The 17,347-nt window shown below is 44.7% G+C and overlaps 1 protein-coding gene and 1 long non-coding RNA gene across 4 annotated transcripts; one reads left to right on the top strand and one right to left on the bottom strand.

The window, feature by feature from the left end:
• Nucleotides 1–749: 749 nt before the first annotated feature.
• On the bottom strand, nucleotides 750–5,313 carry LOC149363614 (uncharacterized). The gene is made up of 3 exons (XM_089573597.1): nucleotides 4,866–5,313; nucleotides 4,169–4,331; nucleotides 750–1,338 (listed from the first exon to the last, which is right to left on the bottom strand). Exons 1-2 carry the CDS (start codon nucleotides 5,118–5,120, stop codon nucleotides 4,239–4,241), a joined length of 348 nt encoding a protein of 115 aa, XP_089429723.1. The 5' UTR covers nucleotides 5,121–5,313; the 3' UTR covers nucleotides 750–1,338; nucleotides 4,169–4,238.
• A 355-nt stretch (nucleotides 5,314–5,668) lies between these two features.
• LOC149363613 (uncharacterized) lies at nucleotides 5,669–14,116 on the top strand. Of its 3 annotated transcripts, XR_016289093.1 has the most exons (4): nucleotides 5,669–5,893; nucleotides 7,576–7,902; nucleotides 9,734–9,819; nucleotides 9,896–14,116. It is a non-coding gene; the product is annotated as an uncharacterized LOC149363613 (long non-coding RNA). The 3 variants fall into 3 exon arrangements; XR_016289092.1 differs by lacking the exon at nucleotides 9,734–9,819; XR_016289091.1 differs by having other exon boundaries at nucleotides 9,734–14,116.
• The last annotated feature ends 3,231 nt before the right edge of the window (nucleotides 14,117–17,347 follow it).

The following is a 17,347-nucleotide window of genomic DNA, read 5'->3' as shown; positions in this document are numbered from 1 at the left end:
AATAAAAGAATCATCACTATGTAAATGCAGCACAAGCAGTGCAGTTACAGACATGGAAGCAAATGCATGTAAGATGTGCATGGGTGTAATCCCCATGTGGCATAGGTCGAGACCCTGAAAAAGTGACCAGTTTCTCGGTGTCGTTGATTCAGCTACTTTCAAAAGGCATACTTGCCAACGGCACAGGTAAAAGCGTACTAAGTGCATGCCAATTCTGATTCGGGTGCCAACATCACAGACCCAGCAAACCAAAAACCTCTCTGAGACATCTAGCTAGACGTCTCTGAGAGGTTTTTGGTTTGCTGGGAGATGTCGTAGAGGGATTTTGTTTTGAAACCGGAAGGCCTCAAGACAGCTGAAGAACTCAAGGGGAGAACAGAGGGAACAGAGGAAATTTGCTCTACGCATGTAGAGCAAATTTCCTCTGTTCCCTCTGTTTTTGGCATGCCAAGACAACGTGGTGTATTCAGTCCCGTTGACGTGTGGTGGTTCATACATCAGCCAAACTGGCCGGTGTCTAAATGAAAGACTTAAAGAGCATGCAAACAATGTTAAGAACGCGGCCCGCCACATAGGTATTCACTGTCGTGACTGTTTGTGTTACCCAGAATTCAAAAACAGCCAAGTAGTTACCAAACACAAGGATAAGCTTACACGAGAGATTATTGAGGCATCTGAGATCATGAAGCTGGGTGCAAATTGTATCAGCACTCCTTCCGTTGCCATCTCGGTGAAAGAGCACAACTTCCTGGTTTCAAATGATCGATGTACACGCGATACAGCTGCATGCGCAAAGTGACTGGGATTGATACTTTCTGCTGCTCTCTGTTTCTTTGTTTTTTCTAAGGTGCAAAAGAGTATATATATGCTGTTAGCATCCGGAATAAACATTTGTTGTCAGTTCAGCGCTGTGTTTGTCCTCTTCTTCCCTTGGCCTTGTGCCGTAGCGCTGCTTCACTAGATATGTCAGACCAACTCGCCCACCAGTTCATGTTGTTCACTTACAAGGTTCAGGTTAGGATTCAATGAACTGTTAACAGTTCAAAGAGCTGTTCTAACACTTCACTGAAGCAGTTCAAAGAACTGTTAGAACCCAAATCTGAATCCTTCACATCCTCCACGGTGGTGTCCCTTGGCCCAACATAAAATAAAAAACGGTGCTTGAAACCGGGCTGCAGCTTCCTCAGTCCTGCCACGATGCTCAGAACCAAAGAGGGCGGCCACTCCCCGGCTCTAAACAAAAGCCAGTGCTTGTATGCCGCAAACACGGCACACATGGTACCAATCCACAGCAAGCATCTCCAGGTTTGGCTCTCGCTGAGCTGTCAGGAAGAGGTGCTAGAAAAATAGGCATAATTTTGATCAGGCAGGTTGTACAGGCCATTACCATTCAACACCAGTACCTTTACATATATTTTGAACGAGCTATGTAATTTTTTAAGGAAAGAGGCATACAGAAAAATGGCAAGGTTTTTCAGGCCACTGGCACGCACCTGTCATGCATCAGTAGCCAGAGACAAAGCAGGTGCAGTTTCATCACATGCAGATGAAAAGAGGAAGTTCATTGAAAGAAATATTCCAAATAGTAACTGCATGGGAGCAAAACTAGAGGGCACAATCTTTCACCCATACAATGGCTTATAAAGACTGCTGATGTATACAGCTGCAGACATAAGACTGCGAACAGAATTGAAAAGAACACCAAGGTCAAAGTGAAGTATGCCTATATCGACTGATTACTGTGTTCTAATAACAAAACAGCAACTTTGACTGAATAGAGCTTTCATAAGCTGGAAATGGCACTGGCTGCCAACAACAGTCTCCGCCGCGACTATGTTACGCCACAAACTGCTTCACAGACTGCGTCAACTAGTATTGAGAAAGTGCAGTTTTGGGGCATCCCACATCATTTGTATTCGACCAACCTCACACCACCGAGTTTGCTTGTTGTTTGTCCTGCTTTAAGAGAGAGAGAGAGAGAGGGAAAGGCAGGGATGTTAACCAGAAAGGATTCCGGTTGGCTACCCTGCACAGGGGAAGGGAATGAGGGGAGTTAAAGAGGAAAGAGAGAAGTAAAGGGAAATAATCACAGTCTGTCAATCAAGGCAGTCGCTCTCAAAAAGCGAAAGAGTGCCTTGTAAGCCTTGAGGGCAGTTGACTGTTGTGGCCACGGACCGAGGATCTTGGCCTCTGTGAAAGGGCAGTCCTGCTTTAAAATGTATGAGGTAATGTATGAGGTGGAACGTAATGAGGTCCCACAACAACAAAGTTCACTCAGGAATGCATGAACTGCGCTAACCGATTTGAAATAATAATTTTTCCTCAGAATATATAGGCACTTGCCAAGAACTGGCAAAAAAAAAACTTAAAAGAGGGCTGTGTTGAGTACTAGCAATGTAATTATTTTAGTACCATGATTAAACCTTCTGTACAAGAAATTTAAAATTCCAGCTCCAGCTTACCACTGAATGCACCTCATATCTGCGTGCACAAAGGAAGTGAAAGTCAGAGGTGCTCCTGGAAATGAAGGTTACGTACGCAATACTGCCGAGAAGAAGCAGAGGTATGTAAAAATGATGACATGTATGGAGACTAGAATCGAGTGGCTATCAGATGGTTGAACAACACTGCAAAAGTCATGCAAGCTGTGAGCTTCATTGCTGTCTGCTGGTAGTACACTGCATTGGTAGATCTGCAACACTGCTTTGAGAACAGTGTGAACCATCCTAGGCTATACATAGCTTGGTCATGATGTCACGTCATTGATATCACTGCTATGGCGGCCATGTTTACGAACCACTTGGCTGCCACGCATGCTTCAAGATGTGGATAAACAGATGCGTTTTGTGCTGCAACCAACTCCTTTGCTCTCTGTGCGTGGAAATGTCTTCTCTTCTGAATGCGCAGTCCTTTCACTAGGGCTAAAAATGGCAACTGATCGTGTCAGTGCACGTTCAATACGAGGAAAAGGTTCGACAGTGCAAGAAAATTGGCCCCTCATGACTGGAAGCAGAGAAGAGCGCAGGCGTTAGCCTGTTTGCGGACACTGAATACACACTTTGTCAGCTACTTTGCGACCGTCGATTGAAAGTACACAAATCACTGTAATCGCACAATTCCTATGTTAGTGCATAGGTGAGAGCTCATCAGCAATGCAAGCTCAAGGAACGCGAAGTTCTACTTTAGAGGTCAGTGGAAAACTTTCTTTACTCTTAGGCTATTTGAGCTGGGTTAGCTCATCTCGAGGTGTTAATATTGCACTGCCAGTAAATGCTAGTTTCTTTTTTGCTGCAAAAAATAGACAGTTCACAAAAACATGTATTTCTGCTGTCAGCTGTGGGCGGGATGAAAAAAGATCAGCGCATGGCTAGGGTGCCTCGATATTGTTGCGGGAAAGAATATATTGTTATTTACACAAGCGAAGGGAGCAGCTCCGAGCGGCACCGAGAACACTGCCAGAACTTCGTTGTCGTCTTCGTCTGCTTCCACTAGTTCAATCGCTCATTGTCGTCATCTACCTGCTTTGATATGGAACGATGCATCAAGGCACCCTACGCAAGGCTAAATCAGCGTCCCTGCTACATTGGCCTTCGCATGCTGTTTTTGCATGGGCCTCAGCTTGCCTCTTCTCACTGTGTATTGTCTCACTGTGTGCTGGCACTATGCGAAATTTTCATGCTTGGCACAAAGCATGAAGCGATGGGGCCCAGTCAAGCTTTGTCTCCTAGAGCTACTTGAGTGGTCACCATTTCAACAAAAAACATCCGGTTAACCACTGGCGCTTTCCTTGCTTCACCATTGTCACATACTCGACAGTTGAAGTTGCAAATTTACCTGTTATGAAGAATGCACCCCATACTTGATGGTAGCGGTTTTTGTGGTCAAAGTTGGCTCGTTAAATGCGCACCACACGCAAGCTCTATTGCTCTGTTCAGTGCGCCTTCGTTCGCTCACACAGCGAGAAAATTTCTGTTCGTCGGGTGTTTCCTACCACAGCTACTGCTGCGCTTGGACTGCCGATATATAGCGTGCTGCCGTGCTGAAATGATGTGGAATGCATACTGCAGGAGCTAGTGGTATAAGCATATCCTAGAATTTCTTTCAGTGACATCAGTGCAAGCTATGAATAAGTAGTACAGGACATTTCTGGAATGTAAAACACGCTTACATCAAAGTTGAGAATTGTGGCACCTAGCCTGGAAAGGCGCCGCACCAGAAGCCTGTTCAGGTGAGGGCGGTCAGCCTCCTTCTCGCCCCAGTTCGTCCCCTCGGGGCACTATCTTGTAGACGAAAATGTGGCTTGCGTACTGCTTCACTTCTGCCACAATCTCCTGCATAGAAAATATTGGATCATGAGCAGTGAACAACAATGCTTTGTTTTTGCAAGACCATTTTTACATCAGGAATGCAGAAGAATGCAAAGTGCAAGCACGTGTTTTCCACATCTGCCTCTTCAGCACTTCCAGCATCGATGACATGCACAGCTCCCAGCTTTATTTGAAAGTTCTATACAGAACGAGACCTACAGTTTCAAAGACAACTACGACACTAAGCTGCACTTTCACAGCATTGCGAAAACAAGCTCCCGCATTGAGGGTCACCAAACAACACAAGCATACATGAAAAATGAACTGCTCCGGAAGGAGAAAGGTTAGCCCCATCTGCACACTGTAGCAACTAGTAAACCAAGTACAATCGCGGACAAAATGTGTACTTTGTTTTAAGCAATTTTATCCTCTGTCGCCGATTTCGAACAGCAAAGCAGCATATGACCTTAAACACAAAACAGATCCCACACACCAGTGCTTCACTTCCAGACTATAAAACGCGGCGCACCATGACGAACATCAGTAAAAGTGGCTTACCTCGAGGCGTGCAACGATCGTTGACACTGTATCGCTATTTCGAACGAACAAATCGTTCCCGCCCACGTAAACACAAATGAAATCTAATTGAGGCCGAAGGTGAATTCCCCGGACAAGATCTGGCAGCGTCTCCGTTGTGGCTCCACCGAAGCTAAAGGTGACGACGTTCACCGTATTCTGCAGCGGGATTCGGACTCTCTCGAGAAACTTCACCTGGTTGTCGCCAACGACAACTCCGCGCACGCTGCCCGGCATGTTGATCTTCGCGCTGCGCTGACGACAAAGGCAAAAGTGGAAAAAGGGCAAAAGAAAAATCCTGGTGACAGGTTAGACCCAACTAGGGACATCTGTGTCTTCTTTTAGGTACTTTCAAAACACATGCAGTTCAATGCAACAGGGAAACCTAGGGACAACCTCACATTCCTATTGCCGGCGGATTTTAGTCTCGTGCGGCGTATTCAGAGGAAGGTGATCCTCGTTGCGATTGGCCAACCGAGAATAGACGTCACTGCTCTACTCTACGTCACTCTGTGGGGACTTTTGGGGAACACTGCGCTTCAACCGACAGGGAAAATCTCAACTCTTCTTGAAAATCCTTGCTCAATATCCCAAGGTATCCCAAGGTGCATTTCTTGCTCGCTTGTTTTTTTTATTTTTTTGCCTTGAGCATGGAGACGGACACGTGCGATGGCGTTGCTTCAGCGGTTTGCGACAAGGCGTTCTTCAATACTAGTAATTTAAAAACACCCATCAAGGATATTCGTGGGGAAGGACGCGGTTGTTGCTGCGACGCGTCTTTTATTTTTCTCTTTCCTCTGATCTCTCTATCTGCACGCGGCAGCGGTGGTGGCTCGGCTCCAGCCAGTAGGCAGGCCCATGCATCCTTCTCCCAGTCACAACAGCATGTAGTAAGGCACGGCCGTTCTTGTGCGACTTACGTCTGAAGCATTTTGTCGCCCTTCGTGACCTGCGACGGCACCACGACTTCGAGGAAGAGGTGGAGAATCTAGTCTTCGACTCTAATAAAGGTAAGAAACGAAGTCTGCATGCACGCACGTTGTGATTAAAGCAATAAAGGGCCAAAGCGGGATGCAGTCGCGCGCTTAGATTACCGATTGAAAAGTTGCAGTTTATTGACTTTTCGAGTGCGCGCATTTTAAGTTTGTAAACACAGAGCGCGTTCTTTTTTTTTTATTTACGGGCTTACACTCACCTGGGGAAACTTGCACGTGGTTTTGTGCACAAAAACTTAGCGATGACATGCACGTTTTTTAAATGAACCATGAAGATTTCAATGGGCTTGGTCTAGTGCGACAGATCTGCAGAGGTAGCCTTTGCGGGCATTCGAGTGAAATGTGAAACGTAACGTACTATAACCTTTGAAAGCCATGACTTGTCATAGTCATTTTGCACTTATTTGTAATGTAAGGTGTATAGTTTGTACAAAGTTGCGTAGTCATGCCTTGCACTCATGACTCGTCATTCTGCAACATAGCATGACTGTGCACTTTAATGCTTTGGCATTCTCGCTGGTAAGCAGTCTTATGTGTGTCTGCAGAATTTTTTTTTGGTGTCCTAGCTCCTCCATAAGCAAAGTGACAAGCAGTGCACTCTCTTTCATATTTAAAGTGGCCACTGCAGGAAAACTGGTCCTTGCAGCAGACTCGCTGCTACAGGCCTTGCTTATGCTTTGTTGCAGGCATCTGCAATGTCTCGACAGGACACACAACATTGTCGCGGCATGCACTGGCTTAGCAGCGCTGAAGCCATGGCAATCGCAACATGCAGAAGTGTGTAGGAAGAATGCCCAGCATTGTTCTGCCTTTAGAAGTCAACAGCGCTGACCTGAATTTGTGGTCAAAGGACAGGGCCATGTAAAAGGTTGCTGTGCAGGAATGAGTTTTTGCAGGGTGTAGTAAAATTGAAATACTTCCATGTAACAGTCCGTGTAATAACTTAACCTGAACTTAATAATTTTCTCCAAAAATTGTTCCCCATGCGCTATAGCAGGAAAAAACAGTAAGCGAATGACTGATAAATTTTTAACAATAAAAAAGCTGGGAAATGCAGTTTTGCACTGCAGGCAAAAGGCTAAAAATTTGAAGCTAAATCTGTGATTGTCATGCGCACTTGGCAGAGGCAGAGCGCCAGTAGTAGTGCGAGAGTACTGCATATGTGCCCACTCCATAGCACATGCATTTTTCATTAGTGTATGTAAAAAGTACAAACTTTAATTTGGCCTTGCTTTTCAAAAAATGAAAGTAGTGTGATACACAAAAAATTGACAGAGAAGTTTTGCCGAAATTTTATAAACGTGCAAAAGCAGAATTTCATGAACATTGCCTTGTCTTGTTACTTTACTGTTGGCTTTCTAAGGATGCCTTATGCCGTTATTCATGTGCTATCATTGTGTACACGTTTTTATCAAAATGGAGCCCACCTTTGTTCACGCCTCAATTTTTAAAAATTTCTTTTTAGTCATGAGAGGTCATGGACTTAACATCATATGTTGGCATCGTGTCATAACTATGTTGCAATGCTGCTGTGAGGCTGTGGTTGCTATGTCGCCGTTGCTATGCTCTTGGCACAAACCCACATACACATCGCAGGATCTTGCTCGGGGTTTACCGTTCGGAATTGTGCTTTCACACTAATAATTAACTAATACTATGTGGAGTGCTTAGTTATGTTTACAATCTTTCTGTTTCAGGATTTCGCGCCTGGAAAGACGGAGAAGAAAGCAAAACTTGCTGCCGTTTTATAGCTTCTACAGGAAAGAAGGAATGTGCACCAAGGGTTTTTAAACGCTACCTGCACTGCCACCATTCCGGCTCATACGAAGAGCTTCCTATAGAACAGCGCCAAAGGCAGGAAAAGGGGCAAGGAAGCTGCAAAATCAGCAAACACTGCTTTGCTACTCTAGAGGTCATGGAGAAAGAGGGCAAGGTATATGTAGTGTTTCAAAAGAAACACTACGGACACTTCAATGAGGCCTGCCACCAAAGGCTGTCCCAGGATGATGCCAGAGGGCTTGCAGGTTAGCCACTCCTCTTGTACAAAGCATTTGTGCATGCTGTGTTGACTGTACCGGAATGTGAAAACGTTTAGAAGCTACACTCCACCAACCTTTCATAAATGGGAGACGAAAGTGCAATAGAAATGTATTTTAGGGGGAAGATATTGCTCATTAACTCGAGTGATCATTTCAATGATTTTTATTCTTCTGCGATGCATCTATGGCACGAAAGAGGTGGGACAACACGAAAATGCCTATTGTAAAGTGGGAGAAGGCATGTCCCACAAAACGAGGGGGCTGAAGAAGTTATAGTAGGGCACAGCTTAAGAACCCAGTGGCCAATGCCCCTCAAAGGAAGCCTGCCATCCAATGGCGTCGACCGATTCTCATGATGTCATGGTTAATCCTAGGGGGTAGCACTGCAGGAGGGTGGCAGATGAAAGGGGATTAGTTATGGCTTTAATTGGGTTAACTGATGAAAATCAGCTGACGCCATTGACTGAGGGGGTCTTCTTTAAGGGCCATCTGCCACTTCGTTCTCGAGTTGTATCTGACTGTAGTGCAATTCACTTGAGCCTACTTGGTCGCATCGAAGGGTGAAAAACAATTGATCCACGGCACATTGCATGCACAGCACAGTCTGTACGAACTTCATGCCGTTTAGTTTAGAGATGCTTTGTGGAAGGGGTCCAGTCTTTCGAACTGAACATAATTAGGAATGTCGTCTAGCACTGAACTACTCCAATGTCTGTTCTTTTGTTTTTCTGCTGGTTTCATTGACTATCCTAGGTCTGTCGCTCAATCGGCTGACGTTGAACTTCATCCGTAAGAAGTCGGCTTGAGCTCTATGAAATGTGTCTTGAATGACTGACAGTTGCACTCGATGCTAGCCTCTTTTTTTGGCTGCCTGTCAAAAGCGTAGGCATTTTGTTGCTGATCAAAGCAACGCCACCAGTCTAATGGTTGTATAAGGGCCATGTTTTTTCTCATAAGACAGATCGTCTGCAGTGAACTTTCATTAATTAGAATTATTTGGCTGTTTTGGCACTTCATCAGTAACGCTCGCAGGAACGGCTGTGGTTTGAGTGTTCAGCTACTAAGCTGGAGCACCCGGGTTAGAACCCGGCTGCGGCAGCTGAGTTTCGATGGAGGCAAGAGGTGCCCACGTGCTGCGCAGTGTCAGTGCCCAAAGATCCCCAGGCGGTCGAAATTATTACGGAGCCCTCCACTACAGCACCTTTCTCTCTTTCTTCTTTCACTCCTTCTTTCCTTCATGGCATGGTTGAGGCAGTTACTGCACCATTTCCTTTCCTCAAAAACCACTAACATAAAACACAAGCCTGCACAAGAGTTGAAATCGCAAAAAAAAAAATGAACAAGCAGCATTTATATTTCAGTTTATGTATGACTGGCATGCCCTCCAATTGTCTCTGACTTAGCAGCAGTCATTCAGGTGTTGAAACTGAAACAGCATGAGAAAAATATTCACTTAGAAATTATTCACCTGGCGTAAGTGAATTCTACATTGTGACTCGTGCACACTATTGTCTTGTGCACAAGTCTAAAGAAACAAAGTTCGCGTTCAAAAATTTGGTGTCTCTACTCCTTTAAAGGTTGCTGTCAGGCGAATCGGTGCATTTTTTGAATATGCAGAATGAAATGGGACAGGATGAGAAGCACATGTCCTTATTATTTTCTTGTCCACATTTTCAGTGCTGTTATATTCCGCATTTATAACACGCTGTATATAACTTCCCTGTTTTGCATTGCAGTATGCAAGTTTAAACACTCAAGCTCATAAAAATAAAGTCCATCTGGCTTTGAAACAACCATTTTGTTGTGTGCTTTGCAGTGCCACAAAAGTGAAATGAAAGTAAGATGAACTGTGTGTCACCTGTGAAAAGGAACAAAGTGGAAGACGAAGGAATCCGACCAGAAGTATTTGTCACTTTATTACATGGCTGTAGGCAGATGAACCAGAGATGTTAACAGTTTTTTTCTGTACCATTTTCAGGCTGGTTAGCAGAAGGAGTGCCAGAAAAAACCATTGTGCACAACATCCGAGCAGCTACAAGTGGATCAAGCCCACGGATGCAACTTGTGACCACTAAGGACCTCCGTAACATTGCAGATAAGTTTAGGATTGGAAAAACAGAGCAGAGAGATCCAGACGATTTTAAGAGTGTTGAATTATGGGTCGAAGAAATGAGGGCAAAAAATGAGTCACCACTGTTGTATTACAGGAAGAAGGGTGACCCCAACAGTCATGATGGTGACTTTGAGCTAGCATTAATGACGTTCCCACAACGAGAGCTCCTTTATGAATTGGGGGCAGCGAAACTGTGCACTGACTCCACCCATGGCATAAATAAGTACTAACTCCAACTGACAACCCTGCTCACAATTTCTCAAGATGCCTTTGGTATCCCGTGTGCCTACTTGATTTCAAAAAGGGTGAACACGGGCACTGTGGTGAGGTTTTTCGAGGCCATCAAAGAAAAAAACACAATACCATGTCAGGCATTTATGTCTGATGATGCCCCTGTTTATGGCAGTGCATGGGAGCTGGTGATGGGTCCCTTGAAGAGTCGACTGCTTTGCAGCTGGCAGGTGCTACACAACTGGAGCACGCACCTGAATACAGTCACAAACAAGGACTGCAGGAGTACAACAAGGGACATGCTGCACACTCTGATGAAGTGGACAGATGAGACTGAGTCTCAACAGTTGCTCCCTGCACTTCTTGGTATCCACTCCAAAGAGCATCAGCTTAATTGCCTTTGGCTTTGTCAGAAATTTTGAGAAAACATACGCAAAGAGGGCATGTCAGTGGGCTTACTGCTATCGGCAGTACATTGGATTAACAACAAATAATCACTTGGAGTCAAGGCACTGAAGTACTCTCACTTTGGTGGCAAGGTAAATGGGTGATTGGATACATTAATCAAAGTACTCTTCAATTTCACATCCGAAAAACTTTACAACAGGTGTCAAAGGAGGAGCAGACCACCGCAAATCTGCCCTATTTAGGAAGCATAAAGTGGGGATTGAGCTTTCTAAGTCCAGTACTGAGAGAGTGGGAGATGGCCAGTGGCATGTAAAGTCGCAAAGTTTGGTGAACTTCAAGCACACAGTGGAAAGAACGAGCAAATCGTGCAGTGGCTGTGAGCTTCATTGTGAGCAGTGCGAGGCTTGCCACAACATGTACACAAGTACGTGTTGACCATGCAACGCATGTGCACATGTACAAGCACATGCATGCTGTTGCTATAATGGAGCTACACTTGTGTCAGATGCAGAGCAGCCAGAAAGTAGCATTTGACTGTGCTGGCATTTGTAGGCCCTGCCAGCTGAAGATGGCAGATTTCAGGTGAGGGATTAGGATTATGTTATGAGCTAGTTGGCAGGCTATTCTGACAAAGTGCTTTAGCATAGCAAGCTCAAGACACAGCAGGGAAGAGGAGTGTCATTTGCTAATTTTCTTGAAGCCCACATGGTCATGAGAAAGGTGCGCCATCATATCCCATATCAAGCAGCACCATTGACGGTACACTACAGGCCTCTGGTATTTCTTTTCTAGTCATTCCTTTTTCCCAAAACTTTCCTCCTAGGAATGGAGAACTCATCCCGCCACGGCGCCTCACTGGCTCTGGCGTTCTTAGACTGCTTACACGAAGGCTGTGGGTTTGATCCGGCCATGGCGGCCACATTTCAGTGGAGGCAAAATACAAAGATGGCCATGTGCTGTGCAAAGTCAGCGTGCATTAAAGGGCCCCAGGTGGTGTAAATTAATCCAGAGACCTCCATTATGGTGTCCCTCATAGCCCATGTGCCGCTCCCGAATGTTAAACCCGACAATTAAGAAATTGAGATATTTCAGGCCCCTCATTCCCTACTCAGAATCTGCTTGTGTAAGTACGCCCTCTCTGGCACTGCTCAACAGAGAACTTCTGACAATTGGCAAACATTTTTCATCTTCGGGAAATTAGTGCACTCATTTTCTTGTTCATACCTGCCTTGCATTCACTATAATTTTATTTCTTCGTCATCCCTGCTTGATTTCATTTTATCTGCATGTGATGCACTCATAGAGGCATGCGCTCTTCAATAATATTAGTATGAAGTGTCGCTCCATGCTGCATTCCTCTTTGTTGCGTCGTGCTGTCACAGTGCACCGCCCTTTTAGGACATCTTGAGAAAAACAGCGCTTGCAGACAAAGGACCAGAACAAGAAGGACACACAAAAAAAAAACAGCGCAGTTGTGTGTCCTTCTCGTTTCCTTTGTCTGCAAGTGCTGTTTTTCTCAAGATGTACCCCAACCAACTCGCCCAGTAACACACCTTGCCTTTTAGAACAGTTGAAAAAGTATTCTTGACAAAAGGCTAAGCCGTAGCTGTCATCTTGCACACTGAAAGCTGCAGCGCAAAACTACTATTCATCTTATTTTGCAAAGAGAATACTGCTGCAACAGAAAAACAGTATTACTCATTTTTCAGAACATTGCTGGTGCAATTTGTGACACGAACTTAAATTGCCATGGTAGAAACAGCCGTGAATAGCCTTCCCTGATATGATAAAGCACTTCATAAATGAACTTGCTTGGCTCTTACAGTGTCTCTCCACCAGCCTTCCAAGCAATGAGCCTTCTGTTGTGTGATGGGAACACTGTGCCAACTTTGTTGCCTAGAAATTCTAACATGCCCCTATTTGTTGAGAAGGCAGCTTAGATGAAACATATAGTGCCCAGTTAATGTCATTTATGAAAAATGCTTCAAAGCCCAACTGCAACGAAATTATAATTTGGCTAGAATGCCTGTTAAAGGGGCCCAGAAACACAATCTTAGTTAATTGTTTTGCCTGTTGATTGCATACAGTGAGTTATAATGGTGCTATTAGCATCGGTAATACCGCGTACATTCCGTTTTTTAATATTTTAATGTCCTCCCAAAAACAACTTCATGGCTCTGATGGTGTCGCCACACAGTGGCGGGTTTCTAGCAGCGGATATGACATCACCTGGCGCGAGCTTGATGACCGGACAAACAGTAAATATACTGCAAATTGTGTGAATAAATAGAGACACATTTTGTTACCTGTCTGCGTTTTATATTAGATCAACAAAAACAATTTGTTTGTCTTAGATAAAAGCCCTGCAAAGCAAGTAAAATAAAAATACACCACCAGGGGCGCTCTGGCATGGAAACAACGCTGCCAGTCTCACAGAGAGCAGGCAACCATGGACTACAAACTTCCGCGACGTGCTCTGGCTGGCTGTTTTGATTGGTTGCGCCAGGTGCCGTCATTGGGAGAGCGAAATAGGAGTGGGAAGCCCCGCCAAAATCGAGTTGAGGGCAGCGTTTTGTTTGCTTGTATTTTGAAATTTCTTCATTGAATAACTCCCGTTCCTGTGCATCGATTCCTGTAATTCTTTTTAAGTCAGCATCTGTGTGACATAAAGAACCCACCTGAAGTATAGCCGGTATTCCCCCAGGCTGTGTTTCGCAGCCCCTTTAATGTGCTGGGTGTGTCATAAAACTAATCATAACAAAGTTTCATGCTTCTGAGAAAACTGACACTGTTGCTACAAGTGTTTAAAAAGCTGTGTAGTAGACAACGTGGCATGTCCATATAGGCAGATACGGATACCCGAGTGCCATACGGCCTCATGTCTGGCCCATTGGGAATGAACAGATTAAGGACAGTGTAGAGTGAAAGGCTAGGGGCTAAAATGTGGCTTGGCAGTCATGGGTATGGTGCTGCGCCAAAGTTGTTAGGAATTTGTTTCAATCCTGCAGATGCTGATTTCTGTTTCCATTCCAGGTTTTTGTACACCATATTTACTTAAATAATGGATGCATTTGCATAATAAATGCTTTCCCTACATCAATCATCAAAATCTGGGGAAAGTTCAACTGACCACACCATGTTTTACACCATGTAATAAATGCACCAAACTTACCATTCTAATTTTTTCCCACAAGAAACTGCATCCATGATGCAAGTAACTGCAGTATTACAGGTTACAGAATGAAGCACTGTCAGCTGTATTATGTGGCCGCAAGACTGCCTGGCGCCATGTGAAGAGGAATGCTCCCAAGGCTCATCACATCACATTTACTCCAGTATCCACATATGGCACCCGTTTCATCCTGCACGTCACATTCACCTCGGGCTGGTGATAGCCTGCCAGCTAGATTAAGAATGTCACAAATAAAATGTCTACCTAACTGAAAACTGTGGTTGTATATATCGGAGATTTTTATTGACTTGTGGCAGTCTACCTGGACAGGTTATGGTAATGCAAGGCAGCCCATTATGCACAGCATATGAGTGCATAGGCGCCACAACTTCGCATCTTTTCCAAGGGTTCATGTTTTGCACTATTGGGTGTGACCCGACCCATCTTTCCACAATCCTCGCGTAGTTAATAATAAAGTGCTCCTAATCCTTTTTTGACAGTCAAAATGTATTTTCCTAGGCATATTGGCAATCTTCAATTTGTATTTCTCCACAGATTTGGTACTTCTGAGAAGTTGGACGGTCATTTTATAAATGATATATTTTTAATAAGCTAGCAGATACTATTCTTGATTTAAACATTTGCAGGCATATATACGCTGCCATTGTTTGCCTTGATAAATACTGTGTCCATTGTGTAATCATAGTACAAACACGTTAATTGATTCTAAAGGATGTTAATGCTGCTTAATTACGCTGTACAAGCCCAGCTGTGGCTTTGGAAAGCTGCCCTTCCTTGGACTCTGACATTAAATACAACTTGTACTTGGGAAGGACTAATCTTACTGTGAGTGTAACGACAAAATTAAACAAATTCCATTAGACGCTGGTATGACCCCGCCTGCGGCAGTTGTATTCCGATGGTGACACACAACAGGCCCACATGCTGTGCGATGTCGGAGCACGTTAAGGGCCACTGTTGGTCGAAATTACTGGATCCCTCCACTGTGGCGCCCCTCATAGCCCGAGTCGCTTTGGGACGTTAAACCCCATAAGCCAAAGTTAGCATTATGTTCCTGCCGGACCGAGCAGCCGCTGACAGGGTCAGACTGTACGAATGGGTACCATCAATCACTACGTGACACCCCCACTCCACTCACCCGATGAAATCCCATCCATCAGTGACACATCCACTCCACCCTTCGACTCAGATTTGCAACCGCTTGCCAACCGCCTCCTCCCGCCCTCTCTTCTTCCCTCTTCCCTGCAATTTCGTGAAGGTGGATTTCACTCCCTCCACTCTGTCACCTGAGGCTTCAGACCGACGGATTATTCCAACATGGGGGGTTCTGATGCTGATGCACTAAAATGATATTTTTGAAAGACAGCTACAGTTTGTTACATGTTAAGGAAAAGAGTACTCGCTGTACCATGCAAAATGCGAGATCATTCCCTGGTGTGCACACACTGCATCACAAGGAAGTATATTTGGCACCTAAATTGAAATGTGCAGTATAGCGAGCAGTTAGCAAGCACCAGGTGCTGTACACAGACACGAGCACAAAATGAACACGCTTATTACCAGGCCCTCTCTGTGCACCCTCCCTATACATAGTGCGAAGACTGCTTTTGAAGCTAAGGTTGGTCACATTGCAAAGAAATAAAGACAGCATGAACATGAGAACCGGACACACAGCACTGACAGAAATCTCGACAGTCGGTGCTGTGTGTCTGGTTCCCGTGTCGTCCCTTTCTGTTCGGCGACCAACCTTAACTAGAACAAACAACTTGCCCGAACCCTTGCTTTTGAAGCATTGCATGCAGTAAGTAGCACGCAGTACAATGCACAGACTGAGCCATGTGTGTTATTGTATCAGCAGTAAACCACGTGCAAAAAAAAAAATCAACAGCCAATAACTACAGTCGGTAAAGCGAAATTTGAGCACAGCTCTTCACATATTTTAGTTTTGCAGTATGCTGAAGTAAAGAATTCCAGAGAGCCACCTGCCCCAGCGAGAGGCAGTGATAGGTGACATTTGGCCCTGAGCACTTGGCTATCACATACTTTGTATAGACAAGTTCTGTCCCGCCTCATACGAACACCAAAACACTTTCTTGAATATCTTTTTCAATGAAGGCAAATACACTGGCTTACACAAACATCGAAATTACTTGCTATTAAATCTTAATAAAGTGTTCAGTGTCACACTATTACGATGCTATATATCAATTTATGCATGCCAGCACATCATCTCTGGCTGAGAAAGATCTGACAAATCTTGCTTTTTGACAGTATGTGGGCACAGAGTCATTGATTGCAAAGACCAAATATGACTATACCAGCAGAACGAGAACTCAGAGGATTACCTTAGAACTCATGTGCCTTTGAAAACATGCAGTGAACATGGAAACAATTTTATTTTTAAGGTGCGCCGCCCAGCGTATGCACATGCGTTCAGAGCACTCTTTCTGCGCCATGAAGGACGACTCGGCCCCAAGAGCAGAAGTACACACTGCCAGTGCATTCCAGAACATTTAATTCAGATAGGTACTACATGAGACGTAAGCAACGTATCTATAGCGTTCGCACCGTGCAGCTTTATTGCTTCGCTCTGTCCCGAGCATTTTTCAGTCCACTGAGGTGGTTGCGAGCCACAGGTGGGTTAGTCTTGCGATTATTCTGCCGACAATTGCTTCTCTCTGTGATCTAGCAGATCTACGCCACCTCGCACCCACAACAGTCGTCAACTGGTACTGTCACTATTCGGTGTCCAGATCAGTCTTGAAGGATCGAAGGCGGGCTGGAAACGACATGCTGCAATGTTCTCCAACCCTTGCATCACGAGAAAGTCAATGTGGCGACATATCACAGCCCACGCACTGCATCGTGATGATTATAACAAGAGTTATATGCACAGATATTTTCCAGAATGAGCTGGAAACACCCAGATCAGGGACGCCAGTACTGGACGGCGCGGGCTTGCGTCCTGCTCACTCACCTTTAGGGACGCATGGGAGGTAAACACGCATTCCATAGGCGGTCTACTGGTCACAAACAAAAAAGGGGCAAATTTAAAGAACTACACACGCCACAAAGACGAGACACCGACGAATACTTCACTCGCAACAGCCGCCGACCGCGATTCGAACGTACGTAAACAACCGCCATGTTGTTTTTTTTTTTCTTATTTGCTAACTGACTGTAGGGGGCGCTGTAAGAGCGCTAGCATCATCATCGCGCGTTCCCTCAAAGAAAAGTAAATATAAATAGCCGAAACCAGCAATAAACTAGAAAAAAAAAAGCATTAAACGTTAAAAATTGCAACATAAATAAGAAAGTCATTTATGCAGTTGACGAAAATCAACACACTCATTCAAAGGAAACGCCAACAAAATTGATTCATAAAAATAAAACGAAAATATAAATATGCATGTTTTCTTCTCCTTGGTTTTGACTAAAGCTAGGACGTGCGACTATTTTTTGGCAGTTTTCTAAATCGGGTAGCT

Source organism: Amblyomma mixtum, chromosome 2 (genome assembly GCF_055824585.1).
Source record: "Amblyomma mixtum isolate Tamu chromosome 2, ASM5582458v1, whole genome shotgun sequence".
In the NCBI taxonomy this organism is placed as follows: domain Eukaryota; kingdom Metazoa; phylum Arthropoda; class Arachnida; order Ixodida; family Ixodidae; genus Amblyomma; species Amblyomma mixtum.
The sequence above is the reverse complement of the archived record's forward strand: the minus strand, read 5'-3'. Positions and strand labels throughout refer to the sequence as shown.